Source organism: Danio aesculapii, chromosome 12 (assembly GCF_903798145.1).
Source record: "Danio aesculapii chromosome 12, fDanAes4.1, whole genome shotgun sequence".
NCBI classification, from domain to species: domain Eukaryota; kingdom Metazoa; phylum Chordata; class Actinopteri; order Cypriniformes; family Danionidae; genus Danio; species Danio aesculapii.
In genome coordinates, this window is record NC_079446.1 from 5,351,371 (window position 1) to 5,376,340 (window position 24,970).

Below are 24,970 nucleotides of genomic sequence, written 5' to 3' on the forward strand. Positions count from 1 at the left end.
TCTTCTTGGAAGATTAGCTTTACATTCTTTTGGCTTGAAATAAAAGCCGATAATTTTGACTCATACAATGCAATTTTGACGTCGCAGTGGGTAGCACAATCGCCTCACAGCAAGAAGGTTACTGGTTCGAGCCTCTGCTGGGTCAGTTGGCATTTCTGTGTGGAGTTTGCATGTTCTCCCCGTGTTGGTGTGGGTTTCCTCCGGGTGCTCCGGTTTCCCCCTCAAGTCCAAACACAGGTACAGGTGAATTGAGTAAGCTAAATTGTCCGTAGTGTATGTGTGGATGTGGTTTCCCAGCGATGGGTTGCAGCTGGAAGGGCATCCGCTGCATAAAACATATGCTAGATAAGTTGGTGGTTCATTCCGCTGTGGCGACCCCAGATTGATGAAGGGACTAAGATGAAAAGAAAAAAGGAAATAAATGAATGAATGCTAACTTGGCTTCTCTTACAAATATATACTATAGGATTAGTTTTGCGCTCCAGGGTCACATTACTATTGTAGTGTATTGTTAATTTTAGAAACCAATATTTGATGGTCCAAATCTAAATCCAAGATATGTTAAGGAGTCAACAGTACATTTGCTTATTTTTGTCTTTGCAAACAGAATAAAAGAGAAGTGATCTTTGCCACAGACGCTTAAAAATAAAGGTTCATTACTGAGCTGTTCCTCAAAAGATTTTTAATTTTAAAAAAAGATTAGGTTCTTATCAAAATAATACGGTTCTATTTAAAAAAATAATTCACTTAAAAGGTGAAACTAAAACTGATATGGCATAGCTGTGACAACCTCCTTTCAGAACCTTTATTTTTAAGTGTAATTATTGTATGCCCCAAAATATGTATTTTAACATTACAAACATTTCATTCGCTCTCAAACACAGATATGTACACTTACGGCCACTCTTACACACACTCAGTCCCCAATAAACAAATAATTAACCTTCAACAAATCAAAATCCACAAATAAATTAGTCAACGACATTCACATGGTTGGCTTCAACCAAAGGTCTTGCAGCAACAGAGAATTGGGTTGAGCATCCTTTTCGCATTCTGGAGAGATTCCCATTTCCTTTGACATCTAAAAGGGAATCTTTATATTTGAACTCAGTCATGGGAATCCTCAGTGAGACGTTTGAGCTGCCAAAAGGGTAAATCGAGGGCAGATTTAGATGAGTAAACGAACACGCAGAAATGTTTTACAATCGCAATCAGTCATTAGGGGCTGAAGCTTGACGTTATTTAGCATGCAGCATTACTATGGAGAGTGACAATGAAGTTGTCTATAGATATCAACACTGGGCTGGTGAGCAACGGTGCTTATTTAGGTTCATAAAATCATCATGAGTCTGTCCGCTCAAGGAGGTAATCATGTTTTAAAAGATTCAGCATGTGCAGCTTTGTTAAGCTGAATCTTTTTAGCTTATTGATTTTTATTGCATATGACTGAGCAGACTCTTGGTGCTGAGAGCTTTTGGATCTAAATAGTTTCTTTAAAACATGATTGGGAGGATAAAAACTCAGGCTAAGTTGGACTAAGATCTCTGTTGCTATAATTACTGGATTGCGGAAACAGATAGCAGGCCTGTAGGGAGCAGATGGTGAGCTTCCACCAAATGCGACCTTTCACGAATGTCATTATAAACTCTAAAGACTCAAGTTTTGCACATTACATCCAAATCACATGAGAGAAAATACAGCATAAATCAACGCATTGTTCGTGTCGACAAATTAAATGATTTCAGAAGACAGTTTAGAGGTGTTCCTCGGATCCCAGGAGGTGGTGTTATTGTTCGTTGGAGATTATTCTTGCTTCGAAGCATCCCATGTTCCTGCACGATGTGTATCAGTATTTGGTTTCGTTAGACTTTTAAAAAGCTCCTTTAAAAACACATTGTTACCATCATGCTGTTCTGAGGTGAGAGGGGAAAGGGACTATAGTTTGAGTAGTTTTGTCTCGTCTCATGGCTCATATCTTGATGAATTGCTGATTATTCACAATAATCCTCACTCAGGGCTGTGATTGTGTTCCACTGGAGGAAAGTAGGCGGGTTCGTTCTTTGCCCGAGCCTCTGCGCTGCAGTAAAACCCCGCCCTCTCCACGCTCCACCCACTCGCAGCGGTCGGCTCCGCCCTCTGAGCGCCGGGAGTTTTGTCTGGTTGGAGTTCTCGGAGGCCGACTGTTCTTCTCATCTGGCGAAGGGCACAAACAGGCTATGGGAGAGTGGAAGAAGCCTGAAATAATTCATGAAATTCCTTTGCTCTTACCTGAAAGAGTCTGCACCATGCTCTGATCATGAGCGCTGAGCAGCTGGGCTTGAATGGTTTCCACAACTCTTCGAAATCTGCGACTTGGACCTAAGAAAGCAAATTCACAACAAGCATTAACACATTTAACTTCAATCAATGGCATGTACTAGACCTCTAAAATGCAGTTCTTATAGTCTGCATAAAACAATAAGTTTATCTTTTATCATGACATACATCTGATTGAAACGGTTTCTGAAATGAGGAACAAAAAATATAGGGCGGTGCTTGATTTTGTCTTTTAAGAAGTGACTGGGTCCATGAAAAATTAGCTTTGCTAAGAAAATAGAGGAAGATTTGAATCCCTGTTTGCACTCAGTTGTGGAGGATTACTATCCACCGGAACAACTGTCGGTACTCAGATGCCCGATAATGATAAGATGGAGGAGCTAAATTTTATAGATAAAATCATATCTTATTTGAAATGAGACACGCACTGATATCCCTGCCCCAAATAACTGACAGCTCCCTCCTAAAAGACTGATATCACCGCCCTAAAGGACTGATATCCCCACTGATATCCCCAATGATAGCCCCCAATGATAACTGATATTCCTGCCCTGTAGGACTAGTAGCCTGCCCTAAAGGACTAATAGCACCACCCTAAAGAACTGATAGCCCTGCCCTAAAGGATTGATAGCACCACCCTAAAGAACTGATAGCCCCACCCTAAAGGACTGATAGCACCACCCTAAAGAACTGATAGCCCTGGACTGATAGCACCACCCTAAAGAACTGATAGCCCCACCCTAAAGAACTGATAGCACCACTCTAATGAACTGATAGCCCCGCCCTAAAGGACTGATAGCACCACCCTAAAGAACTGATAGCCCCGCCCTAAAGGACTGATAGCCCTGCCCAAAAGGACAGATATGCCTCACCCGAAAGGACTGATATGCCTGGCCTAAAGGACTGATAGCCCTGCCCTAAAGGACTGATAGCCCTGCTCTAAAGGATTGATAGCCCCGCCCTAAAGGATGGATAGCCCCACCCTAAACGACAGATAGCCCTGCCCTAAAGAACTGATATGCCTGTCATAAAGGACTGAAAGCCCCACTCTACAGGACTGATATCCCTGCCCTATAGGAATGATAGCCCTGCCCTAAAGAACTTATATCCCTGCCCTATAGGAATGATAGCCCTGCCCTAAAGAACTTATATCCCTGCCCTATAGGACTGATAGCCCTGCCCTAAAGAACTGTTAGCCCCGCCCTAAAGGACTGATAGCACCGCTCTAAAGAACTGATAGCCCCGCCCTAAAGGACTGATAGCCCAGCCCTAAAGGACTGATAGCCCTGGCCTAAAGGACCGATAACCCTGCCCTAAAAGACTGATAACCCCACCCTAAAAGACTGATAGCCCTGCCCTATAGGACTGATATCCCTGCCCTAAAGGACCGATAACCCCGCCCTAAATGACTGATAGCCCCGCCCTAAAGAACTGATAGCCCCGCCCTATAGGACTGATATCTCTGCCCTAAAAGACTGATAACCCCACCCTAAAAGACTGATAGCCCTGCCCTATAGGACTGATAACCCCGCCCTAAATGACTGATAGCCCCGCCCTAAAGAACTGATAGCCCCGCCCTATAGGACTGATATCTCTGCCCTAAAGGACTGATAGCCCCGACCTAAAGAACTGATATCTGTGCCCTAAAGGACTGATAGCCCCACCCTATCAGAATACTATGTGTCATTATATTGCCATTTATAATACTATGAGTCTGTCGAATGCTTCATTCTGATTGGCTGATGAACATTCTAAGGTGTGCCATTATTTTCAGATAATAGCAGTAGTTCCAGTCACGTTTTAGCTGTATTACAGTTCCATATCACTACACTGAATGATCTCAGTTATTTCAGCAGTAACAGCCATTTATTTGTCTAATAATTCAATAGCCCGTCATCAATTTTTCCATAAATGTTTAATGTTGCTTGCTGATCAGATGTGGCATACAAGTAGTGGAGATACTATTCTAAATATAGTATCACCAGTAATACTAAAGAACAACCTGCTATTTTCTACATTTTATGGTCACTGCTTAGTGCTATTTTATGTTATCCTACCAAACACATGCATACTCCTCTCTTGCAGACTCAAAAGTATGTGCATTTGCTGCACAATTAAGTTCATACATTTAGCACACAGTATATGTGAGTATATACGAATGCCATGCACAATTGACTTTTTTCTATTGAAGTCAATGAGTGCCAGACAACCAACATTCTTGAAAATATCTTCCTTTTGGGTTCAACAGAAGAAAAAACTCATAAAGGTTTAAAACCTCAGGTTTCATTTTTGGGAGAACTATTCCTTTACAAGTTGGCATGACTTTAAAAAAGAGGTACTAAACCTGATTCAAATTCGCAACTGTTATGTTGACTTAATTTTTATAATCATGCACATAATACATTGACTTAATAATTTGAATGCAATGGGGTTACTTTTATTTTTAGAAGTAAAGTGAACTAATCACTTCTACAGTGTAAAACTTGCAGAATTTGAGGGACATTTGTATTCACTTTGAGTCATTTTATTCTTCTCACCTGATATGAGGCTAAAGGTTACGCTGTAGATCCCGAAATCCTTCTGTCCGTCTCTCTCGCGCTCCCGCTCTCTCTCTCGCTCCCCCTCGGAGAAGGAGATGTCCACCTGGAATTTGACGGGTTTCTGGAAGACAGACGGACCTCCAGAAGTCTTATACTCTGCTCGGAAACTGGTCTGGGAGATTACACTGTGACTGAGGGATGGAATCTGAAGGTAAAACATAAGAGAAAGATTAAAAAAAAACCAATTGCTGTTGTGTCTGTCCTCATTGCTTATTACTGGCCATACATTGTTGACTTATTACCATAGACTGTAAAATATATGGACGGAGTATCCATGACGTCACCCATAGGTTTCTGAACACTGCAAAAGAAGCTACAAGTAGGCGCGGCCAACCGCCGCCATTTTGTTGAACTCCAGGCATAACACTGCATGATAACTCTTCAGATGACTGTTCTAGAGCCTAAAGCTAATCAATCTGTCACATTCTGAAGTGCTTTACGGGTCTAAAGAAAAATATAAATGATAAATGATCTTAAATAAAACAAATACATTTATAGAGATGGTATACAAGTATATATCTTTACTCACATGGGAAACGAGGCCACATTAATGGTTTGTGAGCACAATTAAATGCACACAGCATCCCATATCATCTGATAATTGTAAGAAATAAGTCCAAAAGGCAGCTGACTGTGTAAAGCCACATAAAACAAAACAAAAATACGATGAATATGCCGAGATCAGTGGCTAATCTGCTGGATTCAGCTGAGGTGAAGTGACGGCGACCAACCAGACCTAGCTGTCACTCAAGTGGCCACGCCCTTAATTATGCAAACTTAATATAACCTAATATAAAGGAAATGGATGTGTTATAAAAAAAAGTTCACCCCCTCACAGTTGTCATGGAGGGTAATAATAGCTATATGAACCAAAATCGTTCTTTGTACCAGGCTGTAAACACCTTTTTTCTGCTGTAAAGTTGGCCATTCTAACAGTGGGCTCAATTGCAACTTGCTCTATTATGGAGCCAGGACTAGCGGAATTTTGATGAATTGCAGTTTCAGTTACTTCCGTATTGGCTTCCCGAGGGAGAGCGGGAGGTTGCCGCTTACTTATTACTAGTGATTTTGAGCAGTTTTGGAAGATTATTTGGAGAACACAACTCTTTTGCTGATATTGTTTTGTTTAGTGTAAAATATATTTGTAAATAAACAGTTTTCTGTATTTTGGGATTCATGTTTTTTCATATTTATATATCTGCAGTGTTGAATTTTCAACATTGAAAGTTGAAAGAGCGGAGCTGTAACTCCCATTATGCAATTGACAACTGAAAATAATCAGAAAACACAATGTGAATATGTAGCCTGGTAATTAACATATATTTTTAAGTGTATATAACACAATAAAGTGATAAAGGGGCAAAAATAATACAATATTGTATACAGTTTAAATCAGAATTATTAAACTTGAATTGTTTTTGAAATTAATTCCTTTGAATTTTTTTTTCTAATTTAAATATTTGCTAAATGATGTTTAACAGAGCAAGGAAATGTTCACAGTATGTCTGATAATATTTTTTCTTCTGGAGAAAGTCTTATTTGTTTTATTTCGGCTAGAATAAAAGCAGTTTTTAATTTTTTAAAAACCATTTTAAGGTCAATATTATTCGCCCCTTTAAGCTATATATTTTTTCGACTGTCTACAGAACAAACCATCATTATACAATGACTTGCCTAATTACCCTAACCTGCCTAGTTAACCTAATTAACCCAGTTAAGCCTTTAAATGTCACTTTAAGCTGTATAGAAGTGTCTTGAAAAATATCTAGTCAAATATTATTTACTGTCATCATGGCAAAGATAAAATAAATCAGTTATTAGAGATGAGTTATTAAAACTATTATGATTAGAAATTCTGACTTGAACTGTATATAGATATTGATGTTATCAACTTGATAAAAGGGTTTTAAAGCCTTCGCTCAAAGCTTTTTTGTTTGTCAAAAACTTAATGTCCTATAATATTTTCATGCAAAATTTTCCACACTAACTGTTAAAGGCTTTAGAGCCTGTAAGAATTTTTAATGCTAGAAAGGGGTAGCTTGTGAGAGTGTATGGGTGTTTCCCAGTACTGGGTTGCGGAAGGAAGGGCATCCGCTTCATAAAACATATGCTGGAATAGTTGGCGCTCATTTCGTTGTGGCGACCCTCTGATAAATAAGGACGAAGCCGAAGGAAAATGAATGCATGAATTTAGAAGGATGCATTACAATGATCAAAATATATCAGTAATAGAATTTATAATGCTACAAATTAAATCTATTATCAAATTATTATCTATTATATTTCAAATTAAATCACCGGATCGCCTACATTGGTGTAATGTTCGAAGCGGCTGTCTGAATCCTGGTGGATAGTACAGACCAGGGACCCCAAACACCCCTGCCCCCCCAGTCTTCAGTTCATCCACCCCATCCCCCTCACTTTTCGTGTCTTTTTTCACTGGTGTCTGCACGGCACCTACACATCCCCACCACTCTGCGCCCACCCCCTTCCGCCTCTGCCTCAGCCAATAACCCCCCAATAACCGGATTTTTAGAGGCAAATGTTGGCAGGTATGTGTGTAAAACATATGCTGGATAAGTTGGTGGTTCATTCTGCTGTGGTGAATTTATTTGTTTTTTCTCAATATGCTACAGAACGAACCACTGTGGGGGTGTCACAGTGGTTAGTGCTGTCGCCTCACAGCAAGAAGGTCGCTGGTTCGAGCCTCAGCTGGCTCAGTTGACGTGAGATTCCTCTGGGTCCTCCGGTCTCCCCAAGTCCAAAGACATGTGGTATAGGTGAAATGGGTAAGCTAAATTGTCCATAGTGTATGTGTGTGAATGAGTGTATGGGTGTTTCCCAGTGATGGGTTGCAGCTGGAAGGGCATCCACTGCGTAAAACCAGCCTGATCTCACGAGAAAACATAAGTATTTTAAGTTTTGTCAGTTTAGTGGCTAATTCGTACGAGTTAAAAAGGAGGCGTGGCACCTAACCCCACCCCTAAACCCAACCCTCATTGGGGGATGAGCAAATCATAATAAATTGTACGAATTAGATTGTACGAATTCATACGAATTAGCCACTAAATCAAAAAGTTACGAATTGCTGTGAGATTGTGTTGGTAAAACATATGTTGGATAAGTTGGCGGTTCATTCCGCTGTGGCGACCCCAGATTAATAAAGGGACTGAGCCGAAAAGAAAATGAATAAATGAATGAACAAACCACTGTTATCCGATGACTTGCCTAGTTAACTTAAATAATCTAGTTAAACTTTAATTGTCACCTCAAGCTGAAAACTAGTATCTTGTAAAATAGCTAGTAAAATTTTATTTACCATTATCATGGCAAAAACAAAAGAATTTAGTCATTAGAAATGAGTTATTAAAACTGTTATGTTGAAATAAACCTTCTCTCTGCTAAAAAGCACTTAAAAAAATAATTTAGGTTTCACTGAAGTGCTAATAATGTTGTCTTCAACTGTATTTCAACAGAAAACAGTGATTAAATAAATGTAGACTTGGTGAGCAGAAGAGTCCAGACCTTTGAACAGTATAGTGTGTTTGTGGATCATGTAATAAATGTATATAATGTTTAGTTCAGGGATGGGCAAACTCGATCCTGGAGGGCCGGTGTCCCTGCATAGTTTTGCACCAACCCTAATTAAACACACCTGCTTGTAGCTTTCTAGTGATCTTGAAGACACTAATTAGGGTGTTCAGGTGTGTTTGATTAGTGTTTGAGCAAAACTCTGCAGGGACACCGGCCCTCGAGGATCGAGTTTGCCCATGCCTGGTTTAGTTGATCAACAGAGAGCTGCGCAAATCATGTGTTGGACTCACCGAGAGGAAGGCATGGACGATATCGGCTTTAATGGAGCTGAGGGGTTTGTCTCTGATGACCACGAAAATCTGCTCTTCTTTCTCCAGACTGATGAAATTTCCAAACCAAGACCTTTTAGCCAGCCTGCCAGGACCACACACACACACACACACACATGGTAAGATTCATCACAATGTTGTAAACAATCAAATATTGTTAATATTTTCCTCAATAGAGCATTTATTATTGGCCATGACGTCTGGTAAGTAAATGAGTGTACGTTGTCATCTGAATAATTTCATTTTTAAGAGTCTGCAGGATTTCACTAATACACTACCTGACAATAGTCTTGTCACCTATCCAAGTTTTAGGAACAACAAATAATAACTTGACTTCTAGTTGATCATTTGGTATCAGAAGTGGCTTATATGAAAGACAAAGGCCTCTAGATCACGCTTATTTGACCAAAGTAAAATATGATCATGTCTTGATTATTAATTATTTAATTAGGACAGTAAGGTCTGACTTTGCTTAGACAAAAGTCTTGTCTCTGAACAGAAATAATGTCCAGTATAGAATATAAAGTCATGGTGCAGTGGAAAAGGAATGAATATTATGACTCCCATGAGCTTGGAGGACTGCATCCATACATCTCTGCAATGACTCAAATCACTGATTAATAAAGTCATCTGAAATGGCAAAGAAAGCGTTCTTGCAGGACTCCCAGAGTTCATCAAGATACTTTGGATTCATCTTCAATGCCTCCAACTTCATCTTACTCTAGACATGCTCAATAATGTTTACATCTGGTGACTGAGCTGGCCAATCCTGGAGCACCTTGACCTTCTTGCTTTCAGGGCCTTTGATGTGGAGGCTGAAGTATGAGGAGCGCTATCCTGCTGAAGAATTTGCCCTCTCCTGTGGTTTGTTATGTCATAGGCAGCACAAATGTCCTGATAACTCAGGGCCCGGATTTTCAAAAGTAATCCACTGGGATTTTGGATAACGGATTGGATCAAATCTTGAAAATGGGTTTTTCAAAAGAAAAAACGGATCACATAATTGGATTAGATCACATAATCCAATCTTGGTTTTGATCCGGACCAAACCTTTAGTTTGGGTTTTTCAGACCTTTTTTGTAGGATTTGGATCACTTTGATCCAAAAAATCTGGATTAAACTGATGCCATCTGAAGGGTGGATTCAGCGTCGATTTCATGCACCAAATTTTATGAAAACTTTAAAAATGTATCAAATAATATTATATTTGGATCATGCAGTATCTTACAAGATATCCTTTCTTAATCATAAGGTTTTAATTGTATTTGTTCATCAATCAGGCTACAGTGATTAGGTAGGCTTTAACGTATTCAGCATTTCAGTGTAGGCCTACAGTAATGTAGAAAGAGTTTGGCCTTATAAAATAATCCCCCAAACAGCTGTCAAAATTACCCAAAAACAATACATTTAATTCGGTCACTAATTGATATATATTCATCACAATTGAAAATATTTTAGTTTTTTAGAATATTTATTAGTGATGCACGCAGTGATTACAGAATAACCAAAAAAATGCAAAGAATGGCAATCACTGATTTTTCAAATCACTTTCAAAAATTGCAAAAAGAGACTGAAAGGGAAGAAGCACAGCTTCGTCTAGCAGAGGAACAACGGACTCTGACCAAACTGCAGCAAACCAAGGCAAGACTTGAGATCCGCCTCCTAAAGGCTGCGCTCAGACAAGCTGGTCTCTCCACATCAGATGAGGAAGTCTGAAATTATTGTGGAGGTTTTGACATTAAGTCTTTTTTCAAATTTAATACTACTATATTTGAAACTTGTTATGAATATCCTCAATTCAATTAAATTCAACTCAATTCACCTTTATTTGTATAGCGCTTATACAATGTAGATTGTGTCAAAGCAGCTTCACATAAAAGGTCATAGTAAATAGGAACAGTGTAGTTCAGTTTGTAGTGTTTAAGTTCAGTTCAGTTTAGCTCAGTTCAGTGTGGTTTAATAATCACTACTGAGAGTCCAAACACTGAAGAGCAACTCTACAGATCCCGAACCATGCAAGCCAGTGGCGACAGCGGAGAGGGAAAAAAAACTTCACTAATTGGCGGAAGTGAAGAAAAAAAACCTTGAGAGAAACCAGACTCAGTTGGGCACGACCATTTTAATTTCAATGTACAGTGTTTGTGTTGTAGGTCTCAGATGAGCGGACTGCTGGAGGAGGATGGGGTGGGGTTTTTCTTGTTTTTAGTTTTTTTAAATGTGTGTGTTTTCATTTCACATAAAAATAAAGTATATGGACCCCACACTGGCTATTCTACTTGTTCCTCTTTACATATCTAGAGTTCTACATTGTGATTTTCTATCCTGTTTGAGCACAGGTTATCCAGATTTAGTGATCCTGAAAAGTTCCTATCCGGATCAGATGGATCCAATCCGATGCTGCTTTGAAAAACTGGCTCAAAAAGTAAGGATCACAGAAAAAGGATTTCTAAATCCGGATCAATTTTATCCGGATTAAACCTTTTGAAAAAACAGGCCCAGGCTGTTGATGTTGCCATCCACTCTGCAGATCTTTCTCACTGCCCCATACTGAATGTAACCCCAAACCATGATTTTCATCAGGTCATCTGGTGACCTTCACCAAACTTGACTGATTTCTGTGAGAATCTTGGATCCATGTGGGTTCCAATAGGTCTTCTGCATTATTTGTGATGATTGGGATGCAGTTTAACAGATGATTCATCAGATAAATCTACCTTCTGCCACTTTTCCAAATGATCAACTAGAAGTCAAGTTATTATTTGCTGCTCTTACAACTGGGATCAACGACAAGACTTTTGTCAGGTAGTGTACATTTCATGTTGGATGTTAGATTGTTACACATTATTACTGCACATTAAAAAAGGTGGAATTAAAATAAAGTGTTTTAGATGTTATTATTAGTATGTTAGTCTAAATGATATCTATAATCTAGTCTAGACCTAATTCGCATTTTGAAGATATAAACGTCAAAGCTTGCAGTTTGTCACTTCCGCCTGAATGGATCAACGTTTTCTTTGACATCACCTCATATTCAAATCTTCTGACCAATCAAATGCTGTGTAGAATCAGACAAGCCCCGCCCCTTTCAAGACACTTCTCACTTTGCTTTTGATTTTGATGTGTTTGAGCTCAACCACTCTCACCGGCAGAGCTGTGGTAAAAACTAAACACTATTGGATGTTTTTTTTTAAAGGGGAGGAGCTACAATGTGTCCCGCCCTGTCTTCGTGTCTCAGTTGAGATTACATCAAACAACAAATAAAAAAATGCCCATTTCAAAGCGCTTTACAGGACCTTTAAACATTATTTAGAATACCTAAATAATAAAAACACAACTAAATGTGCAGAGAGAGTCTGAAAATCCTCAGGGAATAAATTAATGTGACATGAAAATATTTATTTATTGATATATTGATTCTGTGACAACTTGGCAGCTTGTATGTTCTTATTAGGATGGTAAATGTTTCTTACTCTGGGCTTGATTCTGGTGTTAGACTGGACATGTCTTCTGAGGTTGGCACTGTAAGAATGAAACAGACCAAATATAACCCAGATTAAATTCAATGATTAGATTTTTTATTATTTCGGAGGTCTCAAACGTGGAATCCACAGATTGCTGCAGGCAGTGATTTTAGTATCAATTATATGCTATTGTTGTCAGGATCCAGCCCTTACAGCCCTGTCACTCCTGTCTGTGTTTAATGTCTCTTTTTTGTTTTGTGTATTAGCACAAGGTTGTCTCTTTTGTTGTGCTGGCCATGTGCTCTCCTTGTCCTGCCTCCTTGTTTTCCTATGCCTCGCCCCCTTGTTTAGTCCTTGTTTGTCTAATTATGTTCACCTGTTCCTCGGGCTCTCTACTCCCTTTATATTGAGTTCATTTTGCTCTTGCTGGTTTGTCATACTATCTTTTGTGTGTTTGTCGCTAATCTTGTTTAGTGCTTGATAGAGGTTATAGTCTATAATTTTGTTTCTTTAGCCTTAGTCTAGTACTAGTCTTTTTGGTTTTTATCTTGAATTCATTTATCCTTTTGATTCTGTTTATTTATTTTTTCGTCTTTCAACAATGTTCATGTCATTGTCAGTTTTATTTCTGTTTGTAGTTCAAGACTAATTTCAAGTTTTAATTTTGCCATTTTTGTAATCCTCATTCCCAGTCTATTTCCCACCCCTGTCCCAAATTGGAGGTTTAGCTAGCTACTTATTGACTGCTTTGCCTGAAGTTTGGAATTTCCCCTCTCCCGACCAGCCTGTTTCACCCCCATAAGACACTCCCCTCTGTATGGTGCTGAGTGTCCTCCCCTCGCCAGCCTGTTCTCCTGCCATCACCCTGCACTATTGTGTAAACTGTCCTTTTGCGGTGCCTTGTTTACCTCCTGTAAACGAACCTTGTGTTCTCCTGTCTATTCTGAGTTTGGGTTCTCCTTAATTGGAATTCTTTAATATTCGTCATTTTCTTTCAAATTTTATTCAGTAAATTTTATAAGTTACACTTAATATTTTCAGTTATATTTAATTAATTTCAGAGTCATTCTGTTGTGTTTTTGCATTTGTTTGTATAGTATTTTTATTGCTTAGTTTAAGTTTGTTTCAGCTGTTTAGATGTCAACTTTATTTATTATTATTTTTTTTTTTTTACTTTATTTCAGTAGTAAATTAGTTTTTTACAGTTTTAGATTAACCCATTTAAGCAAAGGGATCTACTGAATGTTCTGAGAAAATTACATTTCTAAATATATGGGTATATATTAATACATTAAAACTTCTAAAAGATAAAGTTAATCACATAATAATTAATAATACATTTTTTTTCTTAACATACCTTGTTTTTCTTCACATATATCTAACTGTACTCTAATATGTGGAAAAAAAAACATATCTTATGAAAAAACGGTATCTTACTGGGACCAGCCAAGACCACCTAAACATTTTCAATGTTCTACTCATTTAAATATCAGTAGGGGAGTAAAAATTAACAGCAAATGTTCATTTTTGGTCAACTATCCCTTTTAAGTACGCATGAAATCAAAACTAACCATATTAATTTTGCTAGCTCACATTGCTAGTTTTGTTTTGAACAATTGCACTGTGCTTGTCATTAAGAAATAAGAACAGTTTGCCCTTGTAATCTCAAATTGAAATCAGAAAATGCACTTCCTGTTTGTTTTTAGTTAAATTCCCAGATTACGTTTGAGTATGTTAACCACGCTCCTCCAACTGTCAGTTTTGTCAGAGCTTTGAGAACAAACAGAAATAGTGAGGAGGAGATGTCTGTTAACTCTTCTAAAACCCTTTCCCGATCTTTCTGAATTTATCCAATCAGCTCGCAGTAGAAAAAACAAGCCACACCCTCATTCTATTCCATTTCTCTAGGAACTTTAAAGTCCACAAGAACAGGAAGTTGAGACCATTAATTTTCTGTATTGTGATGCAGTTCCTAGAGAAACGAAATATTAAATGAGACAACAGTGGGCGTGGCATGTTTTTTTCTACTGTGAGCTGATTGGATGTAGTAAAATAGGCATTTCATTCAGAAAGATCGGCCAAAGGGCTTTGGGAGAGTTTTACATTTCTGTCTCTTGTCAAAACTGACAGTTAGAGGGGCGTGGCTAAGTATGTTAGCCCTGCCCTAACCTAAGGTAAACACATTCTATACAATATTGAATCACATCAAAATTAAGCTCTCAGGGTTCCATGCCATTTGAAAACCTCCTGAACACTACAAAGTACAGATGTGAACACTCACCCTGCAGCTTGCGCCTGTGGAAGCGCGGCGACCCCAGCAGGTTGTTCTTCAGCGAGTTGAGGCGTGTCCTCCAGTGGGCGGAGCTACTGGCCGCCATGCCACCACCTCCCCCTGGACTAGAGGGCGGGGTCAAGGAGAGTGAGCCGACGCCCACTCCCCCTCCCTCGGCTCGGGAGGAAGAAGAGGAGGAGGAGGAGGAGGGAGGGGTAGCAGTGGGGGGGTGGGGGTGATGCACTGGGGTACCCAGAGGGGTGGGCAGGGGGGAGCCCTGAGGGGTGACCTGAGACATGGGATACAAGCTTTTAGTCACCGACTTCAGCACCGCAGATGGAGAAGGAAAGAAGAGGAAGCGGGGAATGGGGGACAGCAGGGGGGACGGGGAGGGGGAGCGCGAGCTGGAGCTGGGGAGTGGGAGCGATTTCATAGACTGGAGCTGGGGGCGTTCAAGTGCATTTTTGGAGGGAAGCGTCTGCGTTTTGGGTTCATGCGATCTGTTGGGACGAGCGATGGTGCTACCGCTTGCCGCTTTGGTGGCGGCAACTACCTCAGGCTCGCTGAAGGTAAAGACGGGGCTCTGATGGCAGAGGAGGAGGAGGAGCGGGGGGAGGAGTGAAGGTGGTGGCAGATGGAGAGAGAAATAGGAGTGAAAATGAGCAATGGCAGGTGAGCTCGATACGGTGCACAGTGATTTGTGTTTGTGTCTACAACTGACCGATGTGCATGTTTACATTGACACAGTCTGGAGAAAGTGAATGGCAGAGTGGCTAAATATGAAGTCTGAGTAACAATAAAAATGAGCAACAACTCAAGGCTTGAAAGGTACATCTCAAAATGTTCATTTTGGTAACACTTTACCACAAAGTCTCAGTGTGTTAAATAACATTACCTGACAATGAGCAATGTGTTTGTTACTGTATTTATTCAGCATTGGCCACAGAGTTCAGTTTGTATCAAAGCTTCCGTGAAATTAAAATAAAGTTTTTTAGATGCTAGTATCAGTATGTTAGTCTTAAGGATATCTATCAGCTAGTGCGCACCAAAACAGCAACAGAATCACTTTCAGAAGATATATACCTGATATAAACATCCAAAGCTTAAAATAAGTAATTTTTATCGTTTGTATATGCTTTGGTAGTCGCGAGTTCTTGACGATCTTACATTAGGGGTCGCTGGCTTAAAAGTCCGAGAACCACTGCTGTACCCTACTGACAGCACCTTAACTTTTTCTGATTTTGATTGTAATGTAACAACGTCCTCTTTTGGTGAAGCTGCTTTGGAAAAATAATCACTGTGAAATGCGCTAAACATATAAACTTGAATTGAATTGCTGTTTTCCAAATGCAAGCTAAACTCAAAGCACGTGCAGAGATTCAGTGATCGACAACACTATCTAATGATTCGCTTGCGTGTAAATGAACAAAGTGACAAATAACACACAGAGAAACAGACTGATATACTAAATCACTAATTAAAATGCACAGCAGTGTGTGTCAATTAGGTGTCAGACAAAAGAGAGAGTGAGAAAGCAGGTATCAGTGTGTTCAAACAGTTCTAAATGGATATGTGTTTACATTTTAGACATCACTGCATCATTACTAAAGAGATAGATCACCCAAAAATGAAAATTGAGTCATCATTTATTCATCCTTCAATTGTTCAAAACAGGTTTTAGCTTGTGTTGAACACAAAAGAAGATATTTTGAAGAATGCTGGTTGCTGGCTCCTATTAACTTCCATAGTGTTTTTTGCCTATTATGGAATTTGATAGGTCGCAGCATACTTCAAACCATCCTCTTTTGTGTTCAACAGAATAAAGAAACTCATTAAGGATTAAAACCACATGAGGAAGAGTAAATGATGCGGTAATAATCATTTTGGGGGTTGAACTTTAATGCAACTAAAATGTCCGTACTTCTTTTCCACAACACTAGAACAGGTAAACTGCACAATTGCCATTTTAGATAAAGAAGGTGTCCAAACAGGCACTTACCCTGGGACTGCTTAGAGGGCTAGAAGAAAGGCCAGTCGATGCTCCACTGACAGATCGGGATCTGTGGGGACGTGTGGTGGTCAAGACTCAGTGATTATGAATCAATATAGGTAAAGCTTCATATTTGTGCAGTCAGATGTGTACCTCTGGCTGTGTGTGGAGGTGTCCAGCGCTCTGCGTGGAGGTGTGGGAGAGCCCTGCTCCGTCACACTCAGCACCTCCAGACTCTTCCTCTCGGGCCGGCAGCGGCCGTGACGGGTCAGCATGGGGGAGTCTACACGCTTACGAGGAGGGTCTGCAGAGAGTGAGTAATGATAGCCTATAACTGTGTCTGTAGAGCAAACATCAGAGTAAGGTGTGCGCAATGATAATATGATGTGTGATTCTGCTTCATATATATATGTATATATATATATATATATATATATATATATATATATATATATATATATATATATATATATATATATATATATATATATATATATATATATATATATATATATATATGTGTGTGTGTGTGTGTGTGTGTGTGTGTGTGTGTGTTGTTCTTCAAATGTAACCTTGGAGCACAAAACCTTACAAAAGTCTTGTTGTACGGATATACTTTACATGAAAAGGTTACCTATTATGCCTCAATTTACAAGATGTAAAATAATATGGGGTTCCATTTGTGCCAAAATTTTCTGTTGATGTCGTCTTAATCTGTCGTCCTGTCTGTTTTTCTCTGTTTTGTACTGGCATATTCTATGGAGTATTCTGTCCTCTGATCTGTTGTCCTTATTGTTGTCTTTTCATCTTTACTGTCATCCTTACCGTTATAAATGCTGTCGTCCTTATGGTCGTCTGTTCTGTCATCATAACCGCCATCTTTGCTGACATTTGTTCTGTCGTCTATGCTGTCGTTTATACTGTCATTCTTACTGTCGTCTATGCTGTCATTACCATCATCTATGCTGCCATCCATGCTGCAGTTTATTCTGTCATCCTTGTGGTCGTTTACTGTCATCCTTACTGTCGTCGATATATTTTTGAGGCATTACAGGTTTCAATGGAGCATTTTGCACGGAGCACGGATATGGTATTCATGGTATTAAGTTCTTGACTAATTTTCACAATTGAACAGACTATTGTGCATGTGATGACTTATACAATGAAATGACGCTGACATATTTTGGAGGGGTCAACCCAGGGGCGTCGCTAGACTCAATTCACTGGGGCACGTGCCCCAGTAACAATCTCCAGTGCCCCAGTAAATGCATTGAGATATGATTTACTTCATATGCAAGTGTATTTATTAAGTGGTAATTCCGAAATAAAGACGTTATTCTATATGTGCAACCGAACTAACGCTGGTGAAAGCAGTGTAGTTTAATCAAAAAGCAAACTGACGCATCTCTGCGTCTGCGCAGAGAACCCGCGTGCCTCTCGCACGCGCTGCTCTTCTGGCTGTGAGAGTCCCGGTAGTTAACATGTGCGCCAAAAAAGCAGGCTACTTGCTTGTCATGCGCCGCTCATGCGCTGTAAACTCGGAACAGCCTTTTTTTGTTTAGCTAGTCGACAAAACTAAAGTTTAAACAATATGATGGTGATCTTACCAAGCGTGCCTCCTGATAGATTTTTTTATATGAAGCAAAAAGGAGGGATGAGGAGATGAAGAGGGATGACGAGTCAGGGAGGTAAAGACTTAATAAACCTACCATTAATTCTCTGCCATGTGTCAAGTCTAAGACAACAGATAATTTCATAAAACATAATTTTTTTTTTGTATTTTATTGAAGTGTCTATAGAATTTCACTCTTAATATTTAATACTTAATATTTATGCAAAAGATTTCTTAAATGATCTTAGCATATCATTCCAGTTGTGTCTAAACATTGTTTTTCAGTTACATTTAAGATTATTTAGAATAATAATGGTATAATAACAACAATACTTTTATTTATAATAAATATTTATTTAATCATTTATATATGCAGCGGCGGCAGTGCCCCAGTAGAGCTTTATGTCTAGCATAGCCCCTGGGTCAACCATTTAACTGAGAATCAACAATCAGTCAACTAGATCAATTCACTTGGAAATTGTGCTAAATGTCGGCTACATGTACTTAATCATTTGCAATTTGATGAAATGAATGAGAAAATCAAGTCTGTTGTGAACAATTGCCAAGTGGTTTGAAGGTTTGTCCATGTTGTTTTGAGAATGTAATTTCTGTTTCAAGAAATGAGCCAAACCAATGGAGAAAAACTGTAAGTGGGGAACGTGTTAGATGAGAATATTTAGTACATATCTGTAAATATAGACATTTTTATTAGTGATATTCATTGTTAAGAACTTGATTTGTTCAACTTTAAAGGCGACTTCCTCAATATTTGGATTCATCTGAACCCTCAGATTCCAGCTTTTCAAATGATTGAATCTCAGCCGAATATAGTCCATGCACAAACTAAACATTGATGGAAAGATTATGTATTCAGCTTACACATGATGTAAAAATCTCAAATACTTTACACTTATTGACCATAATTGTGGTCCAGTAATAATTTCTCACTCATTATCATGGCTCACAAGATGGTACAGGCCATAACATTATGTACTTTTGTACAGTACATACTACAATATAATCCATTAGTATTATTCTGATTGGCTGTCAATGTTTTTGTAATTCAATACCAAAAAAACAAAGCAATTCTAATGGTCTCATTCATCTGTGCTGGTACCATTATAGCAGGGGTCACCAAAGTTATTCCTGGAGGGCCGATGTCCTGCAGATTTTAGCTCCAACCCTAATCAAACACACCTGAATAAGCTAATCAAGGTCTTACTAGGTGTACTTGAAACGTCCAGGCAGGTGTCTTGAGGCAAGTTGGAGCTAAACCCTGGAGGGACACCGGCCCTGCAGGACCGAGATTGGTGACCCCTGCATTATAGCTTTGGTGTGCTATTGTTTTAATTTAATACAACCTTTAGAAATACACATAGTCGTGAACAGGCAAAGAACAGTTCAGTTCACCCTTTGATGATTTACTCGTCCTTCACTTGTTGTAAACCTGTTTGAGTTTCTTTCTTCTGTTGAACACAAGATGAAGATGAACTGAAGAATGTTTAATAGCAGCAGCCATTGACTTCCATTGTATATTTCTGTTCCTATGTTGGGTGTCTTTGGCTGCTTTTTTTCAACATCTTCCAAAAATCTTGCTTTGTGTTCAACAGAAGAAAGAAATTCATAAAAGTTTGGAAGCACTTTAATTTGAGCATATGATGAGGACGTTTTCATTTTGGGGTGAGCTGTCCTTTTGACAATACTCTTCCTCTGCCTGTCGGTAGACCAAAAAGCAGACGCTGACCACTAGTTCTGTCAAAAACAAGACTGTACAAGCTGTCCACTATTTGCTAATGAATGCTCCAGGGAAGCACAGATACTAACCAACGTCATTTCTGGGAGGAAGATCCTCATCCTCATAACTGGGATAGCGCTCCTTACGGTCTAACAGGAGATAATAGATCATCTTCTCTTGGTTATCCCTGAGGTGAAGATTGAGAGAAAGAAGACGGAATAACAATCTCAAAGATGGACCCTTTTCACGTTTCTGAGTTTATCAGTAGCAGACATCCCAACCTCCAAAAACTCATTTCAGGGAGACGTCATAATTTTTTAATTAACTAATTCGAAAGAATTTCACATGAACACATGAATTATGCATGAATAGTACACAATTATTTACATGTTTATTGGATGTAGCTGAAACAAAAGCCTGATTCCATGTCTTTTCTTTTCACATCTTCACATAAATAAAAATGCAACAAAAGAGGATAGATAGATAGATAGATAGATAGATAGATAGATAGATAGATAGATAGATAGATAGATAGATAGATAGATAGATAGATAGATAGATAGATAGATAGATAGATAGATAGATAGATAGATAGATAGATAGATAGATATGATGATATAGATAGATAGATAGATAGATAGATAGATAGATAGATAGATAGATAGATAGATAGATAGATAGATAGTCTTGTCTAGACAGTCTTTTGAAAACCTTAAGATTAAAGATTGATGAAGAAGCATGTGGTGCTTGCAAATTGTTCCACTCACTCTTCACACTGCAGGTCTTGGGCTAGTTTGACACGGTCCCTGAAACAGCCCAGGGAATACATGCTGTCCAGCACATCTGGGTCCAGCTCAGTCAGAGACATGATCCGGCCCATGCTCACCCGTCGGGGGGGAGGCTGCTCCGGACACGGCTCATTGCGTCCGGCTCTTGATCACACACAAACAAACGTAGATGAATGTGAGCAGCTTGCTCAAAAAATATCTCATTTAGCCCATTGAGAAAAGGCCAGATTGTTTTATATCACAGCAGAATACAAAAAAATATATGGAAATACACTCCATGGCCACTTTATTAGGTACACCTGTCCAACTGCATGACAATGACAGCAGTTTTTGCTGACCAAAGTGATTCCCAACAAACCAACAGAAAGCAGACAAACAACCACATACAGACTAAAAATAATGATCAGACAACCCAATGCCTTTGAGAACAAATAAGTGCTAGGTCTAGACTTAAAGCAGGAGATGGAAGGTTCTTGTCTTATTGATGGTGATAAGGTAAGCCAAAGCCTGTGGACCGCATTGCAGAAAACGCGATCCCTCCTAAATTTAAGTCTTGATTTTGGGATGCACAGCAGATGCTGATTGGAGGACCGAAGGGATCTGGTAGGCTGATACTGTATCAGTAGCTCACTGAGGTAAATGGGAGTTGTACCATTTAGAGATTTAAAAACAAAAAGTACCATTTTAAACTCAACGCTAACAGGCAGCCAGTGCAAAGACTGGCGTAAGACTGGAGTAATAGGCGCTCTCTTTTTAATCCTGTCATGTTCAGGCAAGCATTTAATCCTCAAATCAAATAACAGCAACTTAGTCTTTTAAGTAAGTAGACCGGACAAGATTGTCTGCTAAACATAGTATCAAAATAAGTAAGAAAGGTGAAAAATGATGCCCCACCAATAAATTTGATATTTAAATGATGTCTAATAGACAACCAAACTTAGATGTATTGGCTAAAACAAGGCTAAATTTGGGCTGTCAGTGAAAATATGTGTCTAACATTAGTCCAAATGTTTTGGTACTATTGTTAGATGTCTGTTTGAGCCAAGACATCAATGTTTGGATGTCTATTAGATGTCATTCATTAATTTTTCTTCAGCTTAGACTCTATTTCAGAGGTCGTCACAGCGGAATGAACCACCAACTGTTCTGATTTTTGTTTTATGTAGCAGATGCCCTTCCAGCCACAAACCAATACTGGTAAGCACCCATACACACTCGCATTTCCACACACATACACTACGGCCAATATTGTTTACCCAATTCACCAATAGCACGTCTTTGGACTGTGGGGGAAACCGGAGCACTTTGAGGACACCCACGCCAACATGGGGAGAACATGCAAACTCAACTCTGAAATGCCAACTGGCCCAGCTGGGACTCAAATTAGCGACCTTCTTGCTGTAGGGCGACAATGCTAACCACTGAGCCACCGTGCCGCCCCTATTAGACATCATTTAAACATGAATTTGCTTGGTGTGTTGGTTAGTTCTTGGTGTCAAACAGGGTCGTCTATGTCAAAAATTGCTGATCTGCTTAGATTTTAATGCAGAAAGTCTACTGGGTTTATGGCTACAGCAGCAGAAGACCACACCAATTCCTCTCCTGTCAGCTGCGTATGATAAACGTAGGCTACAATTCACACAGGCTTTACCAAAATTGGGCAATCAAAGACTGTAAAAAACAGCCTGGTCTGGATGAGTCTGAATTTCTGCTGTGACATCCGTATGGTGGACTCAGAATTTGGCATACACAATAAGAACACGTTGATCCACCCTACCTAGTATCAACTTCTATCGAATACCCCAGCCTACCTGAGTATTGTTGCTGAACATTGCTTTATGACCACAGTGTGCATTTCTATTGATGGACATCAGAATAACAAACCATGGCAGATGTCAGTAAACTTGAATGGCCCCAACGGTAACCAGATCTCAATCCAGTAAAGCACATATAGGATGTGGAGGAATTATGTATGTGCAGCCAACAAATCTCAAATGTCAATATGGACTACGATTTTGAATGTTTCAAGCACCTCGTTGAATCAATGCCAAAAAGAATTAAGATGGACAAAAAAAAGTCCACCGCAGGTATTAGCAAGGTATGCTTAATAAAGTGGCCGGTGAGCATAAACACACACATAAACTCTGGCTTGACTGTAATGATGATGAGAATATAAGTCATTAATAATAGAAATCAGCAATACTTACTGATACCAGGCATGTTTCTGGATGGCCTCTAACTGCAGGGGAAGGACAACAGATGGTGTGATTAAGAGAGTCTGTTCACAGGCAGATGGCGCTACATCTCAAGATTAGTGATGGGAGAAATTAAGCTTTTCCAAATTCTGGCTGTGTCCCATTCTAAAGGTCTCATCCCAATGCGCTAATCCCTTCGAGAGGTTTACCCTCTAGAGTGTAAACTTTGAAGAGATGAGTGAAGTAGGAGGCCAAAAAAAGCTGTTCCTTGGATCCCACTTCTGCGTCACTTTGCTTCATCTGCGTCACTAATTAAACATGCACAAAGAATCATGGGAGCTGATCGTGTCCATCAATTTTACCCCTTGAAATCCCTCATTCAGGAAGCCTCTTTGAAGTGTACTTTGGATTGGGATCAATGACCCTTCAGGATGGCAGTCATGACTGGCCCTGTCCCAAATGGCACCTAAACCCTCATCCTCTTCCACACTTTCACCATGTTAACTTTTGTATATAAGTTTGCTTCACAGCCCATCTCAGTGACCGCTTTAAAGGAAGTTCTTGTGAACACCACTTATTTAACAGATAAAATAATGAATGAGATTTTGTAGACTTAAAGCGCCTCCATTTTGGATTATAAAAGGTCATATTTTGGTTTTAAGGGTGCTTTCAGAGCTGTGGTTCGGTTCATTTGGTCCGGACCAAGGGCAATAAATGATACATTGTAGCATTTCTCTGCCGTTTTGGGTCCCTTTCACACCACACTGATCGCTTTGGTCCGAACCAGTTGAAAAGAACCAAAATGCAGTCATGTGACAAAATCCACATCACTCATTGGCCAGATGTTATTGAACATATTTCCTAAACTGCTTATCGATTGGTCAGAAATAACATGCGAGAAAATGCCAATGGAACTCCTGCAAGTAAACAAACCGGCAGATACAAAATGTCGCAGCGCTGGCTGATTGTATCCCTGATCATAGTATACTATATAGTTTGTAAACATCACTTTAGACACACTATACATTTCGAGAATGAAGCGCAGCTGTTTTAATCAATGTTTTAACCCATTGCAAATGGCGAAGGCGTTAGGAGAAGGCATGACTTAATTTAGCTAAACCGCGACATGGTCATCTTCCGGAAATATTACCAACGATCCATCAGGTAATGTTTTCCCTCTCTCTCTCTGTTTAAAACTGTTAGTAAAACGCTGTCAACGGGTATTTTTCCTCCAAACCCCATAAGATGGGACAGTGCATTGGACTACAGCAGCTGGATTAGTCCAAAAGGCGCAGTATTTTTTGCGGTTAGGTCTGTTTTAGTTCGGATCATGTTCTCACCACAAACGAAGCGCTCCAAGCGTATCTAGACCTTTTTGAAGAGGTGGTCTTGGTACGCTTTTAAACGACCCCTTACGCTTTTTTGGTCCGCTTTTTGCTACATTCACACCTGCCCAAACGAACCGCACCAAGAGGGAAAGAGGTTTGAAAGTACCCTAAGATTCAGGCTGATATGCAAGGTGAAAAACCCATTCACTAGCTATGTTTTCATCCACCTATTTTGATGCACACTTTGAAATATTGTACATTTATTGTAATATTGTAAAAATGGAAACGCCAAGATGCTAATAATTTTTGAGTACGAGTAGTTTTCAACTGAGTAGTAATCTTTTTACCCAATAAGACAAAAATGCACATAAACTTGAAAGATTCTAGTGATGTTTTGTAAACAAATTTCGGGAGGAGCACGCGCAGAAGTTTCAGTATCAAATACGTCATTGACAATTATTCTATTATCCAATCAGTTCTTGACCAAACCCCTATATATACCAAAGCTGTCTTACCTGCAGCATCTTACAACTTTAGCATCCCTCCACCACCCCGTCACCTCACCTCTTAAACATTACAATCCCGGGGGGAGCGTTCTGGGGCCGGGCTAGATACTTCGCTCGAATCCCTATTCCTCTCTGTTTCCTGATAAGAGGAATAACTCGAGTTTGGGTGTCTTCCCCGAGCTCAGAGTCCTCTTCCCGGACAGCACGCCAAATACGCTTTATTCTGAAACTATTGTAAGTGTGAACTCGTGAAAAGCCATTGAAATGAATGGGTTTCATAGTGCACTGCTTTCTGTGTCTGATG

At 39.5% G+C, this 24,970-nt stretch overlaps 1 protein-coding gene across 1 annotated transcript in view; it reads right to left on the bottom strand.

The window, feature by feature from the left end:
* Positions 1–729: 729 nt before the first annotated feature.
* Positions 730–24,970, bottom strand: part of brsk1a (BR serine/threonine kinase 1a) — a 38,319-nt gene continuing 14,078 nt past the window's right edge. Inside the window, exons 9-19 of the mRNA XM_056470151.1 lie at positions 22,845–22,876; positions 20,617–20,781; positions 19,939–20,036; positions 16,656–16,806; positions 16,512–16,572; positions 14,522–14,801; positions 12,250–12,298; positions 8,741–8,864; positions 4,854–5,061; positions 2,269–2,358; positions 730–2,214 (exon numbers count right to left, since the gene is read on the bottom strand). Of these exons, the coding sequence (XP_056326126.1) occupies positions 2,012–2,214; positions 2,269–2,358; positions 4,854–5,061; positions 8,741–8,864; positions 12,250–12,298; positions 14,522–14,801; positions 16,512–16,572; positions 16,656–16,806; positions 19,939–20,036; positions 20,617–20,781; positions 22,845–22,876 (1,461 nt within the window). The 3' untranslated portion in view covers positions 730–2,011. The remainder of the gene's footprint in view (positions 2,215–2,268; positions 2,359–4,853; positions 5,062–8,740; positions 8,865–12,249; positions 12,299–14,521; positions 14,802–16,511; positions 16,573–16,655; positions 16,807–19,938; positions 20,037–20,616; positions 20,782–22,844; positions 22,877–24,970) is intronic.